The 23,358-nt window shown below is 48.5% G+C and overlaps 1 protein-coding gene across 10 annotated transcripts in view; it reads left to right on the top strand.

Annotated features, from left to right (window-relative positions):
• Positions 1–23,062, top strand: part of PLEKHA7 (pleckstrin homology domain containing A7) — a 224,904-nt gene extending 201,842 nt beyond the window's left edge. For 4 of the 10 annotated variants that reach the window (XM_043580758.1, XM_043580755.1, XM_043580759.1 and 1 more), the window contains 11 exons: positions 4,957–5,065; positions 5,231–5,457; positions 8,438–8,626; positions 8,726–8,843; positions 10,830–10,933; positions 11,551–11,751; positions 14,554–14,712; positions 16,946–17,079; positions 17,832–17,974; positions 19,553–19,663; positions 21,617–23,062. In XM_043580758.1, coding sequence (XP_043436693.1) covers positions 4,957–5,065; positions 5,231–5,457; positions 8,438–8,626; positions 8,726–8,843; positions 10,830–10,933; positions 11,551–11,751; positions 14,554–14,712; positions 16,946–17,079; positions 17,832–17,974; positions 19,553–19,653 — 1,485 coding nt within the window. In that variant the 3' untranslated portion in view covers positions 19,654–19,663; positions 21,617–23,062. Of the gene's footprint in view, positions 1–4,956; positions 5,066–5,230; positions 5,458–8,437; positions 8,627–8,725; positions 8,844–10,829; positions 10,934–11,550; positions 11,752–14,553; positions 14,713–16,945; positions 17,080–17,831; positions 17,975–19,552; positions 19,664–21,616 lie in introns of those variants that run through there. The other 6 variants (XM_043580760.1, XM_043580757.1, XM_043580756.1 and 3 more) reach the window with 5 other exon arrangements.
• Positions 23,063–23,358: the final 296 nt, after the last annotated feature.

Below are 23,358 nucleotides of genomic sequence, written 5' to 3'. Positions count from 1 at the left end.
TAGTTCCTTAAAGTGTTCTGTCCCATTATATTTATCTTCTTGGATCTTTTTCAATGATCTACATTAATTTTAGCAGTAATGTTTTTTAGCTTTTCATTCCTTGTGTTTCTATAATTATAAAAATAATACATGAATGCATCTCTCTGTAAAGGCCAAACAATAAGAAGAAAAAGCAAAACATGAAATAAAAGCCCCTCTTCCCTCCCTTCTCTTTCTGCTCCAGTCTGTCACCTTCTCTGTATGTAATCAGTGCCATCAGTGGGTGGTATTGTCTTCCATACCATTTTCTGTGCATTTTCAGACATGTGCCCATACATAAAATAATTTATTTGGGGGTGTGAGTTGGGTGTACTTAGGAGAGGAATCATACTTACACGTTCGGTTACTTGCTTTTTTGTCAGAACTTTATGTTATAGAAATCTTTCTAGGAAAAATACCCCCAAGTTTATGTTGCCTGATAACAGTAGCTATTTAAGTGTAAACATAAATTAATTGAAATTAACTAAAATTAAAAATATATTCCTCAGTCACACTAGAATCATTTCAAATGCTCAGTAGTAGCTCACGTGTGGCTGGTACATACTGTATTGAACGGCACAGATTATAGAAGATTTCTATAGTCTCAGAAGGCCATGTAAAGTAAAAGAAATTAGTTCTTAACAGCTGCATAGTTCTCATAGTCTAGATATTCTATACCTTAGCCATTCCTTTCTGATGGGCATTTAAGTTATTTGCAGTGTTTTGCTTTTATAATGGTATCACAAAAAACATCTGTGTAACTGCCTTTTCAAGCCCATTTATAAGCGTTTATCTAAGATAGGCTTTTAGGAATGGCCTTGCTCTGTTGAAATGAATGTACATCTTAAATGTTGATGGATGCTGCCCAGTCACCCTCTAAAAGGCCGCACTCATTTGCCCTCCCACCCACAGTGAATGAGGGTGCTGAACCCTGTTTACCTACAGCTCCTCCAGCACTTGATGTTATCAGTCTTTTTAGCTTTTGCCATTCTGCTGGCTGAAAAGGACATCTTGTTTTAATTTGCATCAATTTAATCACTAGTAGGGTAAACATCTTTTTATATGATCATTGGCCATTTGTGTTTCTACCGTGCCTTATTTCATGGTGATTTAACTTGCAGCAGTCCCAGAATCCCTTTCTCTGCTCTAAAAAACAAATGAGTACAATGTATAAGTCTTGTCACAGACTCCCTGGAGAACTTAACCATGTAAGTTATAAAGAGCTAGGCTAGACTGAAGCCTAGGCCCTGCAGCTTGATGTCTACCTAGGCTGGAGGCATTGCTCATGCTTTCCCTGAGTGCCAAAGTGACCTCGGAAGCTCACAAAGCCCTTCTTTGAACAGCCTTTGTGCTAACTTCTTTGGTGTAATTCTAGACCAGACAAGCTGTTAGAGTCCTGATATTAGACTCCAGAGTCATTAACACTGGAGATACGCTTGTAGCCACATATGCAAATTCTCAGCAGTGGAACTTGCTTGGAAACTTGCCTCCCTTTAGCCAGGTTTGGCTGTGAGAAAATTTGTAGGCTTTTCAGTGAAGATGAGTGGATTTGTTTATAAAGATCCTCATGACCACCTGTGCAGGGAAGCCAGAGAATAAAGAACATCCAGGTAACTGTGTGAAAACTATGTGATAAGTGAGGCTACCTGTATGTGTTCTTACTTCTGGACAACAAATTCAAGCCTTTGCTGAATGCAGTACGTAGTAGCCTTCCCTGCCCAGCATGGTGTGAGGATGCAGGAATGAAAACCACCCCGTGCTCCCCAAAAGCTTCCTTGACTTTGTCATTAAGTTCTGAAATTCCATTATCCTTGGAGAACCTTAGAGATTCTCTGGCTTTCGCTTGTTGTTGCTCTTTTCTTACATACGAGGGTGGCAGAAAGGCAAAATGGAGGCAGGATTGTAACCTGACAGGTATGTATGCCAGGTAGACTGCCAGAGGAGAGGGGAAAGGGTTGATTTTAATCTGATACTCCTCCTTTACCTTTTCCCAGCATTCTGCTTAGTCTGCTCCAGAGATAATCTTGTTAGCTTACACACCCACTCTCGGCTCAATAACATGTCTGTTTTAGGGCACTCGTGCTTTGGTGTGGCGCTAAGCTTCAAGCCCATTCCTTGTTTATCAGCCCTGAGAGGATGTGCGTTGGTGTTGGAAGGATGGAGAGAGTATGAGAATGTGAGCTCCTTTAGGAGACATCTGTTGTTGTCTCAGCTGTTGGACTTCATTTGGTCAAGGAACTTTATGTGATTGGTCCTTTTTTCACTCAACATACATGTACTGAGAGCCTGCTGGGTCCCCAGCCCTGTGGGGATATACCAAGGAGCACATAGTCTACTTGCAGAATCAGGCAAGTCCTTAAGTATCACACATGCAAGAATCCTTCCACCTGAGGGTGACTGGGTGCCTCGAGAGCAGATGTGGTATGAGGACTTTGCTTTTAAGCCCATGGAGGAATGATCACAGCTAAGTTCTCCCATGATAGTTTAAAACTTAAAAGAATACTGGGACGCCTGGGTGGCTCAGTCGGTTAAGTGTCTGACTCTTGGTTTCAGCTCAGGTCACGATCTCACGGTTTGTTAGATTGAGGCGGACATTGAGCTCTGCACTGACAGCACAAAGCCTGCTTGGGATCCTGTGTCTCCTTCTCTCTCTGCCCCTCCCCTGCTCCTGTTTTCTCTCTCTCTCTCTCTCTCTCTCTCTCAAAATTAAACAAACATTAAAAAAATTAAAAGAATACTTTCATGTTCAAACAACTCTATTAAAAGTTGCCCACAGGTTAATATCCAGAATATATAAAGAACTTACAACCCAACGCCAAAAAAAAACACCAAACTTTTTTTTTTTGAAAGAAGCCATACAGTATCACCTTATACTTCTCAGAATGGCTACAATAAAAAAGACAAGAAATAAATGTTGGTGAGGATGTGGAGAAAAAGGAACCCTTGTGTTCTGTTGGTGGGAGTGTAAATTGGTATAGCCACTGTAGAAAACAGCATTGAGTTTCCTCAAAAAATTAGAAATACTGTATGATCCAGTAACTCCTCTATTGGGTATTTACCTGAAGAAAACAAAAACACTAATTTTAAAAGATACATGCACCCCTATATTTATTGTAGCATTATTTACAATAGCCACAATATGGAAGCAACCTAAATGTCTATCTGTAGACAAATGGATAAAGAAGATGTGTTATACACACACACAATGGAATATTACATAGTTATAAAAAAGATGAGCTCATCCCTTTTGCAGCAACATGGATGGTATTTATGCTAGGCGAAATAAGTCAGACTGAGAAAGACAAATACCATATGATTTCACTCATGCAGAATCTCAAAATACAAAAGAATAAACAAAAAAGCAGACTCAGACCTGTAAATACAGAGAACAAACTGATGGTTGCCAGAAGGGAAGGGGTTGAGGGGGATGCACAAAACAGGTAAAGGGGAGCGGGGGTAGGTATTGGCTTCTAGTCAATAAAAGAATAAGTCATTGGATTAAAAGGCATGGCATAGGGAACATAGTGATATTGTAATAGCATTGTATGGTGGTATCTTGACAGACAGTAGCTACACTTGTGGTGAGCATAGTGTAACATATAGAGAAGTTGAATCACTATGTTACTTGAAACTAACATAACATTGTGTGTCAACTACACTCCATAAAATGCCCACAGTCCCTTAATCCTGATAAAGTCTGCTCACCTCTTTTTAGTATCTCTCCCCGTCCGATTTCTATTGTAACTTGTCAGAGTATGCATATGGTTGGGTAGCCTGGCCCTTTTCCCATTGTACTTTTAAAAAAAATAAGTTTTGTCACATAATTCACATACCATAAAATTCACCTTTTTAAGGTATACAATTCAGTGGTATTTAGAATATTTAGAATTGTGCAACTGTCACCACAGTTTTGTAACATTTTCATCATTCCCCCAAAAGAAACCCTCTATCCGTTAAGAGTCACTCCCCATCCACACTCCCACCTCATCTACTTTGTGTCTGTAGATTTATCTCTTCTGGACATTTTGTATAAGTGACATAACACATGGCCTTTTGTGTCTAGCTTCTTTCACTTTGCATAAATGTTTTCAAGGTTCATCCATGTTATAACATGTATTAATACTTCATTTCTTCTTATTGCCAAATACTCACTGCCCATTGTACTCTTAACCCCAAATCCCAGGGTTCAGCTCTGTCTTTTAAAAGATGTTCTTTATGGGGCACCAGTCTGGCTCAGTCAGTAGGGCATGAAACTATTGATCTTGGGATCATGAGTTCACACCCCACGTTGGGTGTAGAGCCTACTTAAAAAATATGAAATAGTTTTTTAAAAGATGCTCTTTATATTCTGGGGATAGTGTAACCTCTAGTCCTTGCCTTCTCTTCCTTTTGCCATGGTTGCCTAAAACAGTCTATTTTTTTTAACTGTGATAAAATATATATAACAAAGTTTATTACCTTAGCCATTTTTAACATATGGTTGAGTAGTGTGAACTACATTCACGTTGTGCAACCCATCTGCAGAATTTTCTTCATCTTGCAAAACTGGATCTCTGTACCCATTAAACGACAATCCTCATTCCCCTCTCCACCCCAGCTTCTGGTAACCACCCTTCTGTCTCTGTCTTTGATTACTCTAGATACCTTATAAGTGGAAGCATATAGTATTTAAGGCAATCTTTTAAATTTGGGAGAAATAGGCAAGGTGATTATGTGAAAGATCCTCTGAATTTCTCCCCTAGATCTTGGGCGTTTTCCATGGGTGTGGTACCCTATGAAGCTTCGAGGCAGGCTTGGCTCTAGCCCTGGTGGGGTTTCCAAAGGGGATGCTGCCCCACCCAGGGTGAGGTGCTGTGTCTGAAATGATAGCGTAAGTCCTAATGAGAAACTTCTGGTGAGGATCTGAGAGGGAAATGAACCACCACCTGTCTTTCTCAGGAGAAATCGCAGATACAGAAGGATCTCTGGAGGATTGAAGACGTCATTGCAGGCCTGAGTGCAAATAAAGAGAACTTTAGAATCCTGGTGGAATCAGTCAAAAATCCAGGTGAGCAGGCCATCTTCCTGGAGTCAGGGGGTTGGAGGCCAACACCCAGGTATGTGGGCTGGCCTTGCAGAGGTCAGATCTTTATGGCGTAAGCCCCTCCCCTTGTCCTCCTGAGACGAGGGTCTTTGTTCCATTCCATCCTTTGTTTGCCTCCACATGCTTTAGAGAGAAAAACGGTGCCTTTGTTTCCTCATCCGCCTGTGCCTTCACTCTCAACTTCTGAGAGCAAGCCACCCCCACTGTCCAGCCCTCCCACCAGCCCCGTGCGGACCCCTCTGGAGGTTCGACTCTTCCCCCAGCTGCAAACCTATGTGCCGTACCGACCTCATCCACCCCAGCTGAGGAAAGTGACATCCCCTCTTCAGTCACCAACCAAGACGAAGCCCAAAGTTGTAAGTATCGATGGCCAGTTGCTGAGCGCTGTTGTCCCTCTCTCTCCTCAGGTCAGCTTCTATTGGGAGAGAAGCTTTTGGGAAAACCTGGGAAGACAGAACCAGCCAGAGTCCTGAGCTATGAATGGTTAAGGAGTGGTAGGGCCTTGCTGTTGTGCTTTAGACTGCCAGAACTGGAAAGGGCCTTAGAGAGGATCTAGCCCAACCTTCCCATTTTGCAGTTGGGAAAACCGAGGTCCAGCAAGAAGAAGTGATTGTGTTAAGTAGGGTGGAATTTGTGATACGCATCATGCAGAGGTAGGTAGCCCCACACAGGACTCCTTGCAAACCTGGAGTTACACAAGCCTGTGGGTGATGAATTCCTCTCAGCAAGAGTATTTTGTCTTCATCAGCAGCTGAGCACTCTGTGGGTTGTAGAATACAGTTGATCTTCACAAGAACCTCATGGAGTATAGACAGGAAGGTCTGTATCCCATTCTACACATATGAGAACTGAGGCCCAAAGGTGTTAACGTTTGCTTGAGATCTCCATATTAGTGGATCCAGTCCACATCTCCTGACTGTTCTTTGTGCTACCTGCCATCTAACTGGACATTCAGCCCAGCTCCTCAGATCAGTTTTGTGGCCATGTGGTTGCCTGAGCCAACACCTTGGCTTGACTGGCAAAGAGAAGGGCCAAGCTTTTGACAGAATCTGGGAGCAGACTTTAAGGAAATAGAAGATGTGGTCAGGTACTGTGATGGTTCGTGTCTCCAGGGCCAGGCCAGCCTTGGGTGGAGAATACAAGGGATCTAGCCTAAGTGACAGGGAAGCCATAGTAGAGGGGACCTTGAGATGGGGACCTTCAGGTTTTGCCAACAAAGGCTTAGAGGAGCTTTGCCTGGGCACTGGGTGTGCCTAGGACCTGTGACAAGGTTGGTGTGCAATGCTGGCTAAAACACACAAATTCCCATACCCTGGTCCTCACTGTCCACCTGCTTCCTGCCGTAGCCCAGGGCCCAGAGCTGGAATGACAGGTGCTGGGACTGAGTTGCTGTGAGTTTCTTCATGTTGAGGTCTCTTTCCCAATTTTATATCTAAGAGGCAATGGGGGTACCAGCCACAGAACAGAAAATAGCAAAACAAACAGCAGGAATGGCTGGGGCAGAGAGCTCCTGACTTAAGGTGAGACGCCTGCTAGCCAGGATGGGGAGCAGAAGGAGGAGGTGGTGGCCGGGGATCTGTGCTGGCTTCCAGTTCTTGTTCTCTCACTGGGTTCTTGGGCAAGGCCCACCCCTTCTCTGGGCTTCTTCAGTTTCCCCTGGTACAGAACAAGCAGCTTGGGATAGATGGTCACAGAGGCTCTTCACAGCTTGGTCCTCTGTGGCTTGCAGACAGGGCTTTTCAACCTGATTGAGCATCAGGGTCACTGCCTGGGGTGGTCTTCTTTCCTTTCATTTACCAGGTTTACCATATTTTATTGTCGTTTGCTTGTTTTATATTTATATTTGTGAAACAATGATATCCTGAAATGGACATAAAACCTAAATATATGATTTAACAAATGATAAAGAGGCCACCTGATTGTACCAACACCCAAACCAAGAAATAGAACTTTGTCAGCAACTGGAGCCCTCAGGACTATGAGTCCTTTTGTGCCACTATCACTGTCTTGACTCGGACAATTTCCTTGCCTCTTTTCTCTTTTTAAAATGTTGCTACCTGTGTCTAAACACTTTAATTTTGCCTGTAGGTGATACTGTATTCTTTTGTATCTTGCACTTTTTCATTAACATTGTATTTGTGAGACTTATATTGTTGTGTATGGCTACAGTTCTTTCATTTTTATTTGGCTTATTTTCTTGAATTTAATATCATTTACTTTTTTTATTAGGTAATACTCTCACAGGACACAAAATCAGAATATACCAAAAAAAGTATATAATAAAGTGTCTGCTCCCACCCTCCATCTCCAGACATTCTATTCCCTTTGATCAAAGGCAGTTTTGTGTTTGCGTCAGGGTTTTGCGTTTATCTTTCCAGGGAGCTTTTTAGAAATTGGTGATTCCAAGACCTTGTCAGTGTTGGAAGCCACTGATGCTCAGAGGGCCTACGGGGATCTGGGACAGGCAGCTTAGCTTTCACACAACAGTGAGCTGTGTCACTTTACTAGAATGCTGATAAACCTTTGTAGAGCAAGCTTCAGTACCCTTTTCTGACCTCTCCCAAATCCTGAAAAACAAAGCAAAATTAAGCTAAGAAAGGGGGCGTTTAGGAAGGAGCCCCAGTGGTCATTGATTCCAGAGGTGGGTGTTTATGACAGTCAGGGGCCAGGCTGTTGGTCTGTGCAAAAACCACAGCTCTCAAAGAACATTGCTGGGGGGTGTGGGGGTCCGTTTCAAGAAAAATAGTTACATTCATCACCGCCAGGGAGTGGGCTGACGGGAAGGCAGTGAGTCACCCATGCTGACTACTTATTCATGCCTGAGTCAGGAAGGAGGAAATATTTTGTAACTACGCACATTTCTGATAGAAAGGGCAGGACAATGTAGACTGTCCTTGCTCAGATCCCAATCTGTTGAAAGGTCCAGAGACCATGTGGGGACAGCTACTCAGCTCAGCGTGAGCACCAGGGAGTGGGGTAGATGTGGGGGGGGGGGGTTCTGTCAAACATACAAATAAGCATGGAGTTACCAGCCTGCTCCCCCGATGGTGCTCTTCTGGCAAGTGAAGTAAGACCATGGACACAGGAAACCTGAGTTCTGGATTTTGTACAGGTTATGCTTTGAAGAATGGAAAAGGAGTGAATGGAAGGGAAGAACAGGATCAGAGCAGAGGCATTCCCCTTCTTCAAAGTTCATCCAGGGGAAATATTGGCATCCCTGGGCCGAAGCAGTCATGCTCTGCAGGCCTCGTGTGGCCTGCTCTATGCCTGACGGGGAGGCATCCTCCCTCCAGCTCCGTCTCACTGGGCACTGATTCTGGTTCTTTTTCTGAGCAGGAAGACGAGGCACCTCCCAGGCCTCCACTCCCCGAGCTCTACAGTCCAGAGGACCAGCCCCCGGCCGTGCCACCTCTGCCAAAGGAGGCCACCATCATCCGGCACACTTCAGTGAGGGGCCTTAAGCGGCAGTCGGATGAGAGGAAGCGAGACCGGGAGCAGGGGCTGTGTGTGAATGGGGACTCCAGGGTGAGCAGGGAGGACCCCTGGGGCTGTCCCATTGTGAGCGAGGGGAGGGAAGGTGGTATGACACTGGGCAGGTATGACAGCCTCAGACTCTGCCCACAGGTAGAGCTCCGGTCGTACGTTAGTGAACCCGAGCTGGCGACTTTCAGTGGGGACATGGCCCAGCCCTCCCTGGGACTTGTGGGCCCTGACAGCAGGTACCAGACCCTGCCGGGCAGAGGTAAGGCAAAATTCCATGGAGGCTTTTTGGGAACCCCCACTTCTACCATACCACTTGTTCCCTAGCCCTCACCTGGTACCTCACACCCTTCTGCCTGCAGCCTTGGGCCTCAGCATGGGCAGCAGCTGTCGGGGAGACTCTGGGCTGCAGGGAGGGCCTGTCCTTCCTTCCTCTGGCCCACATCCTGATTCTCTTTTATTACATCTGCCCCCAGAAATAATGGTAATAGCAATTACTATGAAGTACAGCCCTGTTTTAAGCACTTCATATTCTTTTAGTTAATATTTATAATAATCCTATGAAGGAAGTGCCATTATTATACCCATTTTAGAGACAAGAAGACTACGACTCAGAGAAATTAACTGACTTACCAAATAGTAAATACATGAGGGGCCAGAATGCAATCCCAGTGTTGTGGCTTCAGGCCATTGTACCCTGCAGGCAGGGATGTTGGATGACTGACTCCAGTATGGCCATCCTAGGCCTTCCAGGGGGATTTTGCTCTTCTGTGTCACTCTGAGACTCCACGAGTCCTTTCTTTAAACAATTGGGCATTGTCCTCACTGTCCTCTCCTAGCTCTTTAAGACGGAGATGGGAACATACTTAGGCCCTTAGGCTCACCCATCCCCCATTTTCCCCGTAGCCAGACCCTCTCCTCAGAAATCCCCTTCAAGGGAGGTCTCTCCACCTTTTTGCATCTGGGTCTCCTGGAATCCCTGAGCAGGCTGACCATGCACCTTCATCTGTTCCTCCCTTGATCCCCTCCTATATGCTCCCCATGGTGGGCAGTCAAGTGCTTTCCCTCTCTGGTAAGATGCAGAAGCAGAGAGAGACACAACTATGGTTCTAGCACTTGTGGGGTTATGGGACTCCTGGCCCACCATGCTTCCTAAGCATGCTATGGCCGGAGCTGGTTCTGGAGGGCATAGGCTCTGGATTTCGCTGAGTGTGGGCCACAGCAACCCTTGGCACTGTGCCCAGGGGCACTGTTCCCTTAATTCGTTGTGGCCTAGAGATGTTTATCAGTGGCACTTAGTGCAGGACATTTCTTTGTTGCTCAGGATTCTTTTTGCATTGCAGGACATTAATCATTCTTTTCCCTACATGCTAAATGCTAGCAGTGTCCTCAGTCAGTGTGAAGTCCATTTCCACATGTCACGGACCACCCCTGATAAGAATTGGTGTTAGTGGATAAAGCATAGGTGGTGGCTCCAGCCAGCCAGGGTGAGATGATTTCTGTAAGCTCTAGGACCCTAAACATGGGAAGCACATGGCCGATGATATTCCTACCATGTGACCTTGGACAAGTTCCTTGACCTCTCTGAGTCTTAGATTGTGCATCTCTACAATGGTCAGGTAATGCTTACATAGTAAGGCCAGTGGAACAAAATCTATATAAAACACCTAGCACAGTGCCTGCCTGTTACATAGTTAAGAGCTCAACAAATACTTGGTGCTGCTGCTTTCCATTCATTCATTTATTCAGTCAGTCAGTCAGCCATTCAACCAACCAGGCATTGTTGAATTTGCAGTCTAGTTGAACAGGTATGTTGACATTGTGGTCAGTGCCGTAACCAAGGAATATACTGAAGGATATAGAGGATAATAGATTCTGCTGGGGCATTTGAGAAGGCTTCACAGAGGCAGGGCATCGAAGTTGGGCCATGTAGTGCATCAGGAAGAAAGGATGAAGGACATTCCTTCCCCTTCATCCTTTCTACCTGCCAAGCTGTCCAGGTCTTCTGCATGTGAGGGAAGTCTAGGGTAGTCTGCAGGTCTCCAGGGACATTGTTCCCTATTGGGGACAGAGAGCACTCCTGGGCTGGCCTCTATCTGGGCCTGCTCTTCCTCGCCCTAGGGAAGAAGAATGGGTTGTTGGCTATGTCCTCATGGCCCCCCTCACAGGAGTGGGAGGTGATTAGGGAGGGGCTGGTGACCTGTCCACCCCATCACAAATACACTTGCTCTTCTGTTTCCTCACCAAGGCCTCTCAGGGTCCACATCAAGGCTCCAGCAGTCGTCCACCATTGCTCCCTACGTCACACTCCGGAGGGGTCTCAATGCCGAAAGCAGCAAGGTGACCTTCCCTGTGAGTGACCTTGAGAAGTTCTCAGGGAGCGCACTGCTCCCTCACCCACAGAGGGAAGGGCTCTGAGTGGATGGACTGGCAATCCTGTGAGCGCCGGGGATGGCCTCTGAGATGACCTCAGCTGAGCTCAGGGTCCCTGTCGTCATGTGCTCAGTGATACCTTTTCCACTGCCCACCTAGAAGAGCATCATCATACAGCTCTCTCCATTTCCTATGGACCCTCCACATTTCTCTGCATCCTCTCAGGCTCCCAGGAGGGTACCCAGGAAGTCTGCACCCTGAGTTCTGGTCCCATCACGTGCTGTATGTGTGCCCAGCTGGACGAACCTGGGCCTCAGTGTCTGCATGTGCAGAATGTGGTGCTCCCCAGAGAGCCTGTGAGAGTCAGGGATATTGTGTCCATGAGTATGCTTAGAGAAAGGGGTTCTCTATGGCTAAGAGGAGCCCAACTAGTGTGTGTGTGTGTGTGTGTGTGTGTGTGTGTGTGTGAGAGAGAGAGAGAGAGAGAGAGAAAGAGAGAGAGAGAGAGAGAGAGAGAATGGGAGTGAGAAGCCACAGGGTGGCTGTCCTCTGTGTCCCAGCCTAGCTGCCCTGTCTCTCACCCTCCTGCTCCTCAGAGACCCAAGAGTGCCTTGGAACGTCTGTACTCAGGGGACCATCAGCGGGGCAAGATGAGTGCGGAGGAGCAGCTGGAGCGCATGAAGCGGCACCAGAAGGCCCTGGTCCGGGAGCGCAAGAGGACGCTGAGCCAAGGAGAGAGGACGGGCCTGCCCTCGTCCCGCTACCTCAGCCAACCTCTCCCCGGAGATCTCGGCTCAGTATGTTAGGAGGGTCCAGGCAGGAGGGGCTGGGACAGGAGCAAAGCTTCCCTGAGTTCCCCGAACATAAGAACGTCACACCTTGGAGAGAGTAGGCCTTCGACCGGGATGGTTCAGAAAACACCCCACAAGGCTGTTTGTCCACAACCCAGGCCACATGTGTCACCTGGTCAGAGGGTGATCCAGAATCAGAGAAGGAGTGAGGATGTCACGGCAGGAGCCTGGGAACCAGAGAAAATGTCCCAAGTTTGTTCTCCAAGCCGAGCTTGAGAGAGGCTATGGTAGCATTTGGAGTCTCAGCTCAATCAAGGACTTGGGTGTACAGAGTTCAGGAATGGAAGAGGAAGATGATGATACGATTTGATGAGGGGGAGCCCAAGCCAACTTGCCTCCCAAACCTCTAAGTGATGCCCTGTGGAGCAACTGAGCACAGGGTGGTGCTCCACAACCCTGAGAGCACGTGGTCTCCCACAGCTTGTGGTGCTGGCAGGCTTCATGGTGTCCCTAGAGAGCTGGGGACTCTGTGCTGCCTCCTGGTGGTGCTTTCAGGAACTGCACCCTGCCCTCAGTCCCCTTCAGTCCTTTTGGGAAACATTCCATTTGACTTTTCCCTGTTGTTTGAAATCACGTGTTTCCCTAGACCTCTAGCCAGACTGTTCTTTCCCTAATTCATTGCACAAGCTCTTTTGCTTTTAGTGTTACCGCTCATTGCCTCTCTAATCCTGCCTGATTGTGTTTACAGAAGCTTCTAATTTGCATTGAACATTCTCTAACTGGCCTGTGCTCTTTGTTACCAGGCTTGTAATAGCAGCTCTTGTCTCCATAGCCTAGCTAGCACTCCCATGTGTCACTCACCTTTCTGCTGCCCCCTTTATGTAGGCCTACTGACTCATAATTCACTTAACCCAAAAGCTGCCCTGTAAGGCTGAGCCAACCCCGCTGCCTGAGGGCCATGATCATGGGCAGAGGTCTGGGCATTATGAATTTATCCAAGTCCATGCCTTACACCTGGACAGCAGACACAGACTTCAGAGATCACACGAGTAAATAAATTCTACCAATCCTAAAGTGGTTCAGTTTTAATTCCTCCAGTCCTATCGCACAATTTCTTATGGAAAACTTTCTGTGTTTCTAGTATTTAATAGTTTGAATGGATGGCGAGATATATTATGTTCTGTATTCAGAGGACCTCTCTGCAGCTGTTAGCACAGACACCAAAGGGGTAAGACCCAGGACACTCCTAGCTTCAAAAGCTGCAAAGCCGGTAACTTTTAAACTTTATAAGCAAATGTCATTTGGGGGTAACACTGACCTTTTACAACCTGATGTCTCAAATGTAGAAAGATTATCTAAAAATCGTAACTTGAATATCTTGTAATTTTTCTCTTAAAAAAGACTTGTGTAAGTCTCTGCATCAACGCCAATAAACGTGTTGCTTAATGATAATGGATTGGCGTGGTTCTTCCCCAGGATACATCATAGAATCTAGTGAACTTTTTCTGTGAACTTCAGTGAACTTTTTCTGTTTGTGGAAACAATCAGGCTGGGTTTAAATGAGGACTTGTCTCTATTTGGGGCACTTGTGAGCGTGTAAGAAAATGTGAATTTTCTTTGTGAATCATTAAATTAATTTTTCATCCTTGAAACTTCAAATGCCTAATCCTTTCATACTGTAATTGGAAATCATCACCTAAGAGCAATTACACTGGCTTGGAGTCCATATTGAGAGCTTGTGCATGAATGGGTGAAATGTGCTGGTATAGCAATGGGTTTGGGGCTTTGGGGAGGACTTGAGGAGGCATCAAAGATAATCATGACCATTTGGGGCTCTGTGAGATGTATAGGGTGGGAGGGAGGAGGTGACCTGGGATGGAGAAGCATGTGCTTGGTGTCTGCTCAAGAAAAAAAAGAGCCTTTGAACCTGTTTCCTCCTCTCAACAACCTGCTCAGGGTCAAAGGCAGTGTGTAGGCCGCAGGGATGATTTGAAAGGCCCCTGCAGAGTTGCGTAGTTGTGCTTGAATCTTAAAATGGCCAGTTTAGTTTTCCCTCTGAAGAGATGATTTGTTACATAGTTGATACTGAGGAATAGCCTTGGATATGTTGCATTTGGTTTAGCATTTCAGTTTTACATAGTTTCTTTCTTTCTTTTTTTTTTTTTAACTTAAAATATCTGCCCCAAATAGATGCCTGGGTAAATAGCAGTTTAGCTATTCCTGCTTGGACCTTCCTGGCCCTACTGAGGGTGCAATATCCTCCACCACCTAAGTGTATCCTCTTGGGAGTACCTGTTAGAGAGGGTCTTGGCTATTCTACTCACTTACCAGGGCCTCACAGGGCTTGTTTTTCCATCATTTCTGGCTGCTGAACCAGAAAGCCTTCCACAAGCTATGTGGCAGCAGAAGGGACAGTCCCTTCTCTGGAGCTGTATCCCAAGTTCTGTTTTGGGGTCACCTTCTTGGACCTGGAAGCCTCCTGTATCCCTGGAGACCATTATGGGTCTAAAGCCATGGGTCTTAGAACTGGGCCCTGGAGGTACATGTGTGAATTTTCTGGGGGCCCAGATCAGAGAGAAATCAGCAGTCTGCAATCAGGCCATATAAAAGGGGTAGAGGCCTCATTCTCCATTACACAGGGTTATAGCACCCAGCAAGGTGTCCATGGTCACACAGCTTTTCCGTAATGGGTCACAGGCCCTCTTCCCAAGGACCCCAATGCCTGCAAGCCCCATCCAAAAGGGCACAAGCATGGCTCTTTTAGCAGTCAGGAAGTGACTACATTTAACCTTCTTGTTCTGTTGCCAGTGGAAGCGTGAGCAGGACTTTGACCTGCAGTTGCTGGAACGGGCCATGCAAGGGGAAAGAAAGGACAAGGAGGAGAATGGCTGGTTGAAAGTACAGGCCATGCCAGTCACTGAGTTGGACCTGGAACCTCAAGACTATGACTTGGACATCAGCAGAGAGGTGAGGGCAGGGGCTTCCTTTATGTTCCCCCAGGAGAACCGGCCTATGGGCTCGCAGCCTGACCAACCCTTCCAGTGGCACTGGGGGGTGTTGTCCTGAATGGGGACAGGGGTTCAGCTTCAGAGTGGTCAGGAGAATGTATGAATAGCAGCTCGAGGCAATAAAAAGAGCCAGGTATTTTGATGATGCAGATTCAAAATCTGTCTCTCTCTATACTTTACAGCAAGTCATTTAACTTCTCTGGGCCTCAGCTTCCTCAACGATGAAATGGGTTGTGGTGAGGAGTAAAGTGACTCAGCATGTTACCTGGAGGATTAGCAACGGTCAGAAAGCTATGAGCACAGGGCCTGGCACATAGTAGGCATGTGATGAGGTAGTTGTTATTGTTGGGAAATGTTTCCTGGAAAACTAGGAGTTGGCCTTGCGACTGGCCAGTTTGGCCAACTTGAGCAATTAGACTTGGTGTGTGGGTGGGAGGTGGGAGGCGAGCAGGTCTGAAAATCACAAGTGAAATTTCCAGCCATGGCAGAGCTTAGGAGACCTGCATAGCTTTGGTCTGAGTTCTTCTATTGCCCTCTGGTGGCACAAATGCATCATGACTGGCCAGGCCTAGGAAAGCAAGAAACCCCTGGGTCTTCTATAAGTCAGGACCATCTCTTACCCAAGGAAAGAGCAAGGAATCAGAGGGTGACAGACTCAGGGTCTTCAAGACATGGGGCGGTCTTCTGTGGCCTATATTGTGCCATTTGTAAGCTCTGTAGAATGGTGTCTATGGCTGTTTGGTTCACCTCTGTGCACTTAGTACCTAGCACAGGGCCTGGCACATAGTAGGTGCTCTGTAAATATTTCCTGAATGACAATTCTGTTGAGTGAAGTGCACAGTGGCCCACAGATACCCCACAAATATTTGTATGAGGACTTGGCCTGCACTGAAACTGCACAAGAGGAAATGTTCTCCCCACATGAAAGACAAATTTAGCAGGGTATGGACAAATTGACACCTGTGGAGTTGCTGAGTTCTGGGGTCAGCTGGAGCTCCAGGGATTAATGAAGCCAGTCCCCTGCCCTCAGACCTTTTCCCTTTGGCACCTCTGAAACAGCCAAAGGTCTGTGCTTTCTCAGATTCACACAAGAAGCTTCTGCATGTTGCTTTGGCAACGGAAGTATGCTTCACGGTGTCCTAATTGGCCTGCCAGCCAGGGGAAGAAGTCCTTTCTTATCTCTAACCTAAATCCCTCCTGCTACAATGTAATCTACTTCCTTCCTCTGGATCTGTCCTCATTGGAAATAACAGAGAAGAGCTTATTTCTTACCGTCTTTCACCAGAATGAAAGGTCTGCATGGGTTTTAATTCAAGTCCAGATTTACCCTGGGATTGGATTTAGCTTTTTAGAAGCTTCAACCAACCCCATTTTAGTGTCCCTTTGTAGTTCGAGGAGGAAGAAATTCCCTGGGATGCATAAGTTGCCTTTAGCATTCTTAGTCTAAGCAAGGTTTCACCAGGCTGAGGTTGCTGCTGGGTTCATGTAAGAGACCGGTGGGAGGGAGTTGGGGGACATTTTCCTCTCACAAGCAGTAGACACCGCATGGCTGCCTCCTGTCTAGATCAGAGGAGCTTTTGTAGGCGCAGAAAGCATTATCACTTTCTTTCATCCATCAATCCATCCACCCATCCAAGGAGTATTTGCTGAAGGGCTGCAGGGTGCCAGTTCCTTGCGCTAGACAGCAGAGAGAGAAACAGAAAACAGGAGGGGGTATCAGGGGCCGGGGTAAGGGGGAGGGTAAGGAACAGGGGAGACTTCTGGAGGTGAGGTCCAAAAGGTCAGAAAGCATGGAGCAAATGGAAGAGCATCCCACGCAGAGGAAAGAGCAGGGGAAGAGGCCGCACGGTGGATCAGTGTGGCTGTGGAGGTAGGCAGGGATCAGCTCATATTGAAGGCGGCATTGAGAATGATCATTTTTAAATCTGGAGCGCTTCCAGTCTAGCTGTTTTGTCTTCCCCTTCCCTTCCCCTGGCCTGTAGGAGGTTGTCTGGTGTGGTAGAAAGAACACAGGCTTTGGAGTCAGATCCACGTTCAGATCCCGACTCCACAGTGGACTGTTGTTGATCTCAGCAAGTTGCTTAACTCTGTGGGCTCCGTGTTCCTCCTTGAGCTAGGGGACAGGGCGAGAGGAGCAAGTCCCAAACCCGATATCTGAGACCCCCACCACCACTGCCCGGTCCTTTCCTCAGCTGTCCAAACCAGAGAAGGTCTCCATCCCCGAGCGTTACGTGGAGCTGGACCCTGAGGAGCCGCCCAGCCTTGAGGAGCTGCAGGCGCGGTATCGCAAAGCCGAGAAGATCCGCAACATCCTTGCTCGCTCCAGGTCAGCTCTTACGATGCCCGAGTCCTGACAGCCTGCTAGGCCGACCCCAGGGGTGTCTCAACTGCAGGGGCCCTGGGCCAGGCTAACTAGGGTGCGTGTTTTGCCAGGCCTCTGACTCAGGTAAGCCCTGTTTATTGCGAAGGGCAGGCTGGCTCTCAGCACGGCACCGGTGGATCTGTGAGGAAGCTTACTAGGTCGTCTGGGAAGTCCTGAAATCCTCAATAGAGGGCCATCCTTGCACTTTGCCCCCAGATCTATGTCTTGTGATGTTGGCAAAGGTAGGAAGTGGAGCCAAGTGTGACAGTGAGGTGGACACAGTTGAAGATCAGCCCCAAGGGTGGCCCTCTCAGTTCCTCACACAGATCCCCAGACCAGAGCCAACCTTGTTCTGAGGTGCCAGATGCATTGCCTACTTTCCTGGAGGCCAGGACAGAAGGCTTTCCTGTCCCCTCAGCCCCTGGAGCTTCAGAAACGTAAACCTGGTATTTGACAGCCTCTCTTTCAGAGCCAACTTAGCCTTTTCACTTCAGGATTTAATAGGAACCCAGTGCTGTAACTCTTCTTAAGGTCCATGATCCCCCCAAAGGAGGGACAAAGCTGTGACATATACCTTTGTCTGGAGAGAAAGTACTCTGTGTTTATCTGATGCTCCCTCAAAGGGTGAGAGTCTCCAGGCCAGGGAGACCCTCCTCTCCTGTGGCAGATGCCGGGGATGGTGGGGGCCCATAGCTTGCTTTCTGGCCCTCCTGCAGCATGTGCAACCTGCAGCCGACATCAGGCCAGGACCGGAACAGCGTGGCCGACCTGGACTCACAGCTGCAGGAGCAGGAGCGCATCATCAACATCTCCTACGCTCTGGCCTCCGAGGCCTCCCAGCGCAGCAAGCAGGTGGCAGGTGAGGCCATGGATGCCAGCCTCCAAGTCCGGCTCCCCCTCACTGCTTCCTGGGCTCAGAGTCCAGCATGGCTTGTCAGGGAGTCTGCAGAAAACTAGGTGTCAGGCTTGGTAGTTGAGAGCCAGTTGGAATGTTCTCCTGTCCCTCAGGGCTTGGGAGGTGAGATGGGGCAGCACAGGTGGTAGAGAGAACCAAAGCTCAGGAGGGTCAGAGGAAAGAGGCCCAGGAGAGGATGTCTTTAGCTCATTCTTAAATCTGGGAGTGGTGCTGCTATTCAGCTTTCTCTGCAAATGTGGGTTAAAAACAGGTTTTTCAGGCCCCTGAGACAGGGGGCCCAAGGCTAAGGTTTCTGGCCTCACAAAGGGGCAGGAAAGCAGTGGTGCTTGAATTTCTTGCTGGGGTGAGGCAAAGGGAGCCCCTGCTTTGTTCCCCAAATCAAAGCCACTGTCCACTTTATCAGGGTGGCCTATGTCAGTGACCAGGACTTGGGAAGTGGACTTTGCTGGCCAGTGGGGAAAAAACACGGTGGGATGGGAAGGCGTGTGTGTGCACATGCACACATGTGCGTGTCTGTGTGTGTAAAAGGCTTTCTCTCTCAGCCAGGAAAGAGGCTCATGGCTTCTCCCTTTACCCACATCTCCCCTCCCCATGTGTGCCCTCCTGGTTCACTTAGTAAGATTTGTCCCCAGATGCAGAGGGCACTGTGTGTCTTGGCTAAGTGTGCTCCAGGCTTTCTGGGGAGGGAGTGATCATAGAGCACGAAGTGGTGTCACAATACACCCCCCCCCCCCCACACACACACACCAGCCCTCCAACCCTGGCCAGCGGGTCTAGAAGTGATCAAGGGTTGGGGCTGCTGGGCCCTGAGGTGACTGGCCCTGGGAGTCTGGTCTGGGGACCAGAGATTAAACAGTACCTGAAGAAGCCATGGGAGTGACCTTGGACAGGGGAGGCCTATTCTCCATCTCCCCCACCCCCATGCTCTGATCCTGCAGAGTCCCTGAATTCCCTGCTGTCTTCTCTCCCTTGAAGACCTGCTCAATGGGCTGAGAGGTGGTTAGTGAGGCATCTGTGGCTGGGGAGACAGTAGATGACTCACCTAGACCCCTCCTCCAAATGATCCTGGGGGCTCCCTGTGGCCCATCTTAGTAATTTTGACTCCTCTCCATGTTGAAGGGTCTAGCATGGAAAGTCTCCCCCAAACCACCATAAGGTGCCCTCCTGTCTGGCCTGTGCTTGCCCTACCCACCTGGATCTCTGCTTCCTCACTGCAGGCAGGCAAGCATGCCCACACACCCTGCAGGCAATTAGCAGGGCTTCCCTCACCTCCGCACCAAGTGGCCACCTTGACCACAGCCTTTCCATACTCTTGCTCCCTCTCTCCAGCTCAGAAGCATATCTGGGAACTGCAGGCCAGTCCCAGCCAGGCCCCCACAGGCCCCAGGGCACACCACCCAGGCCGTTAGTGGTGGGTGGTGTGGCCCACACTACTCTAGCCCCGCCATGTGTGGGGCGTCTGTTGCTGCAGGAGCAGACAAGGAGCCTAACGCCCCGCTTAATTCCTGTGTGCCCGTCTAGCGCAGCAGCTGGCCCTCCTCCCGCCTAAAGCCCCCCTGTCCTCCAGGACGGTGCCACCTTACCCCCCCTTAAGCAACGGACTCCACTACACCTTTGTCTAACACCTTCCAAGTAAGAGCCCTGCCTGGCCTGCCACTCCCCTAGCATCGAGCATGCTCTCCCTGCTCTCTCTGCTGCTGAGCTGATTACAGTGCCATCTGCTGACACTTCCTTCTGCTGGCAAGGCGGCCGCTGGGGAGACTGACATGGACTGGCAGGTGGGTGGGGGTGGATAGTTTTTAAGAACTCCGTTCTCAGTGGATTCACCTCAGTTAAGAGTATGTGGTCCAAGCCCCCTGCCTCCCTGAAACAGAAGCCAGAACTGTACCCCTTCCACGCAGCTCTCTTTTCCGCAGGGAGCCCAGTGCCCCAAGGGCTCAGTGTAGGCCAGGCTGCAGCTTGAGATTGGGGGTGTTGGAAAGGAAGCGTTAGTCTCGCTCAGCCTTTCAGGGCTTTGGCCGGAGAATTAGAAGAACTGGAAGACTAGAAAAAAATCCAGGTTTACAGATGAGGAAACTGGGACACAGTGAGGAGATGGGTTCTCACTCTGGTGTCCCTTTGCCTTTGCCTTTGCCTCACAAAGGACAAGGACTACGACTGCCCTTTTCATCACTTCAGGAAAGGGATAAGAAGGGAAGCTTCATGGGGAGGCCACCCAGGGTAATGTGAAGTTGGCCCTCAGCTATTCAGAATGTTCTGGCACCACTCTTTCTGGGTCCTGCCCATGAGAGCATTTAGTGACGAGAGGCAGGGAGAGATTTTGGGAAGGGGCACCGGACTGGGAGCCCGGAGGCCCCAGTGTCTGGTTCAGTCTTATGGTGAGTTTGTGGCCTGAGGCCAGTTGCCTGACCTGGACAGGGGAGGGTCCAACCAGAAGTCTCTGCAGTCCCCTTCCTGACGTTCTATATCACTGGCATTTTGTAGGGTTTTCCCTCTCTTTCCTTTGTATGTACTTACAGTTAGTACCTGTTGAGTACCTGCTATGTGCCAGGCATTGTGCTAAGCATCTCCTTCGATCCTCACAACCACCCTGTAAAGATACTCACCCCCATTTTATAGATGAGGAAATGAAGCTCAGAGGCCTTGAGGGACTTGCCCAAGGAGTTGAAGCTGTAAGTGTCAGAGCCAGAGTTTGAAGTGCAAGTTCAGAGCCTTTGTTTTCCATCACCATGGACTCATCTGGGCCACCTCAAGGCACTCTAGGTGTCTGGAGAAGGGAGGGATGGAGAGTGTGTGCATTGGGTTGGGGTTGTGATTTTCAGCAGGTGTCCCCCAGCCTGGGTGCCCCGCCAGCCTGAGGGTGGAAGGAAGAGATTTGTCTACTTGGGCCAGATTCCTCGGAAGTGTGCATTGGAGACCCTGTGACTGAAGAACCACAGGAAAATACTTCAGCCATGTCCTTTGTAAAGGCCACAGGGACCTGTTGGGACCACAGTAGGGTGTGTAGATTTCTCCTGGAGATCTGAGTTTGGTGACACCACCCCAGGCCACAGAGAGGCAGGGGAGAGGCTCTGTTCCTCCTGGCTTTTGACACCCCTGTCATTGTGAGATAGGTCTTTAACACTTTTTTCAAAGTGCATCCACATTTGTGTTTACCTTCGTGTTAGGGTAAATCCTCATTAGGAGGTGGGTATAACCACTCCGTTTTTAGGTTAAAAAAACAAGACCTATGGAGGCTGAGAGCATTACAGAGTCCCTCAGTGAATGAAGGGCAGGGCCAGAACTGGACCCCAAGGTTTTCTTTACTCGGGCCTTTTGCCCTGTCAGATCAGGGGTCACTATGCATCCGGCAATCCTTCTAGAAGTGGTAAGGGTAGAGAGAGGGTGAGGCCAAGTGCCCATGAATCCTAGAAGCTGAGGGTCCCCCAGCGGCGGCCGTATTGCCCCAGCCCCCTGCTCTTGCTGCTCTGTCTTGTTAGCCTGCCATTCCCTGTCATGTGTGTGTGCAGACATGCCCACTGCCTGCTCCTCAGATGTGGGCTGGGATCCTGCCAGGCTCTCACTGTCTCCTGTGCTTTTTGCCAGCCCAGGCAGTGACTGACCCGTGACCCAACGTGCAAAGGAGAAGTCTGAAGCCAGGGGCCCAGTGGAACCAGTTTTCCTCCGAGAAGATTGATCTTCCTTCCCCCAAGAAAACCCCTTCCAGCTCAGCAGGGGTTCTGGCTGGAGGAAGGAGCAGCCACAACTTCACTATAGGGCTGGGTCCTAACCACCACCCCCCACCCGGCCCCCCACCGACTTTAGTTCAGACTCCCTTTTACATATGACAAAGGCACTTTTGATACACACTGTAAAATACTGATGCTGTATTTTAGAATCAGAATATATTTTCTACTGTTCACCTCAAGGGCTGAGTGGCTGGAAAGGTGAGGATGCAGGATTTTGGAGCTGCACATACAGATTCAGGTACCATTTGGGTGGTAGGTATGGGTAGGGGAGAAGGGCGGGCAGAGGCCAGTCCAGTATCCAGTGAACTCAGGTGAAGGTTGCATTTGAGATGTGCTTCCAGGGGAGCCCAGTGTTAGGCTTGTTGGCATGTTATCTAGGGGAAGAGGGGCCCTTAGCTGCAGAGGTCAGCTGTCCCTGACCTGGCCTGGTGACCAGCTCTGGAGGGGGAGATTCCACCAGGGTGGCATGTGGAGCCCAAGTCCATACCTTGGCCCTTGGGTTTGGTTTAGGGGCAATAGTGTATTCAAGAGGTTTGGTTCCAGACCTGTCCATGGGTTCTCTCAGCAAAGGGCTCTTCTTGGGAAAAACAGAACAGTTTGCTTTAATTAAAAAAAAAGTTTATATATATATGTATGTACACACACACACACACACACACACACACACACACCTTGAAATACAGAAAAGGTGAGAGGAAGCACCTTTTATTGTATCATAAGCAATAAACTTCACACTGGGTGGCGTCTACCTAAAACTCCCTGACTCCACGCTGGGCTGTGATAGGGCTTTGTTGCCTGCCCTGGAGAACCTAGATCAGCTTCCCCAGGATGTGGGTCTGGTGGCCAGAGGGCAGGCAGTGTGCCCCCACCATCCCTGAAGGCCAGCAGCAGGACTTTGACTTGACTTCCAGCCTCTAGTGAGGCTGTGCCAAGCCAGGCACAGTGTTTGTGGCCCTCTATTTAAATCATGAGCTCATGATATTCTGCATACAGAAAATGATGTTTAAAGAAAAAAAAAAACTCCATTGGGTGGGGCCACACTTTAAATGAAAATTTGTCTTTGACTGTGGTCGGAAAAAAAAAATCTTAACTATATTTAGAAATTGCCGTCTATTTTTAACTAACTCCATATGCTGCCAGTATCAACTTCATGACATTTGCCAAAATAAGATTTTATTTTTGCCTTTATAAGATTTTGTTGGAAAAATGAAATTAATATTTTGCAAGAAAAAAGTTAATTTAAATAAAGGTGTAATGGTTTGCAAAAAAAAGTGGCGATGAACAGATTAAAATATTAACCCGATATGCTTCCTGCTTCTTGCTGGCTATATATTCTCATGGGTGGCCTGTGTTAGTTTTTTTTCCATTTCTTTGGAAAATCCCCAGTGTCTGCTCTCAATCCTGCTTGTGTGACCTATGAAAAGTTTCTCCTGCTGACAGTTCCTTGACACTTGATTGACTTTGGAGGCCCCTGGGGGAAGAAGGCCTGTGTTTGGGGCCCTTGGCTGGACTTCAGCAGCTGCTCACAGTGGCCTTCCACCCAACCCTGGTCGAGGGGCTGCAGGGCTGTGGACTCCCATGTGGGGTTGGTTTGGCAAT

The sequence above is a fragment of the Prionailurus bengalensis genome, chromosome D1, assembly GCF_016509475.1.
Source record: "Prionailurus bengalensis isolate Pbe53 chromosome D1, Fcat_Pben_1.1_paternal_pri, whole genome shotgun sequence".
NCBI lineage: Eukaryota > Metazoa > Chordata > Mammalia > Carnivora > Felidae > Prionailurus > Prionailurus bengalensis.
The sequence above is the reverse complement of the archived record's forward strand: the minus strand, read 5'-3'. Positions and strand labels throughout refer to the sequence as shown.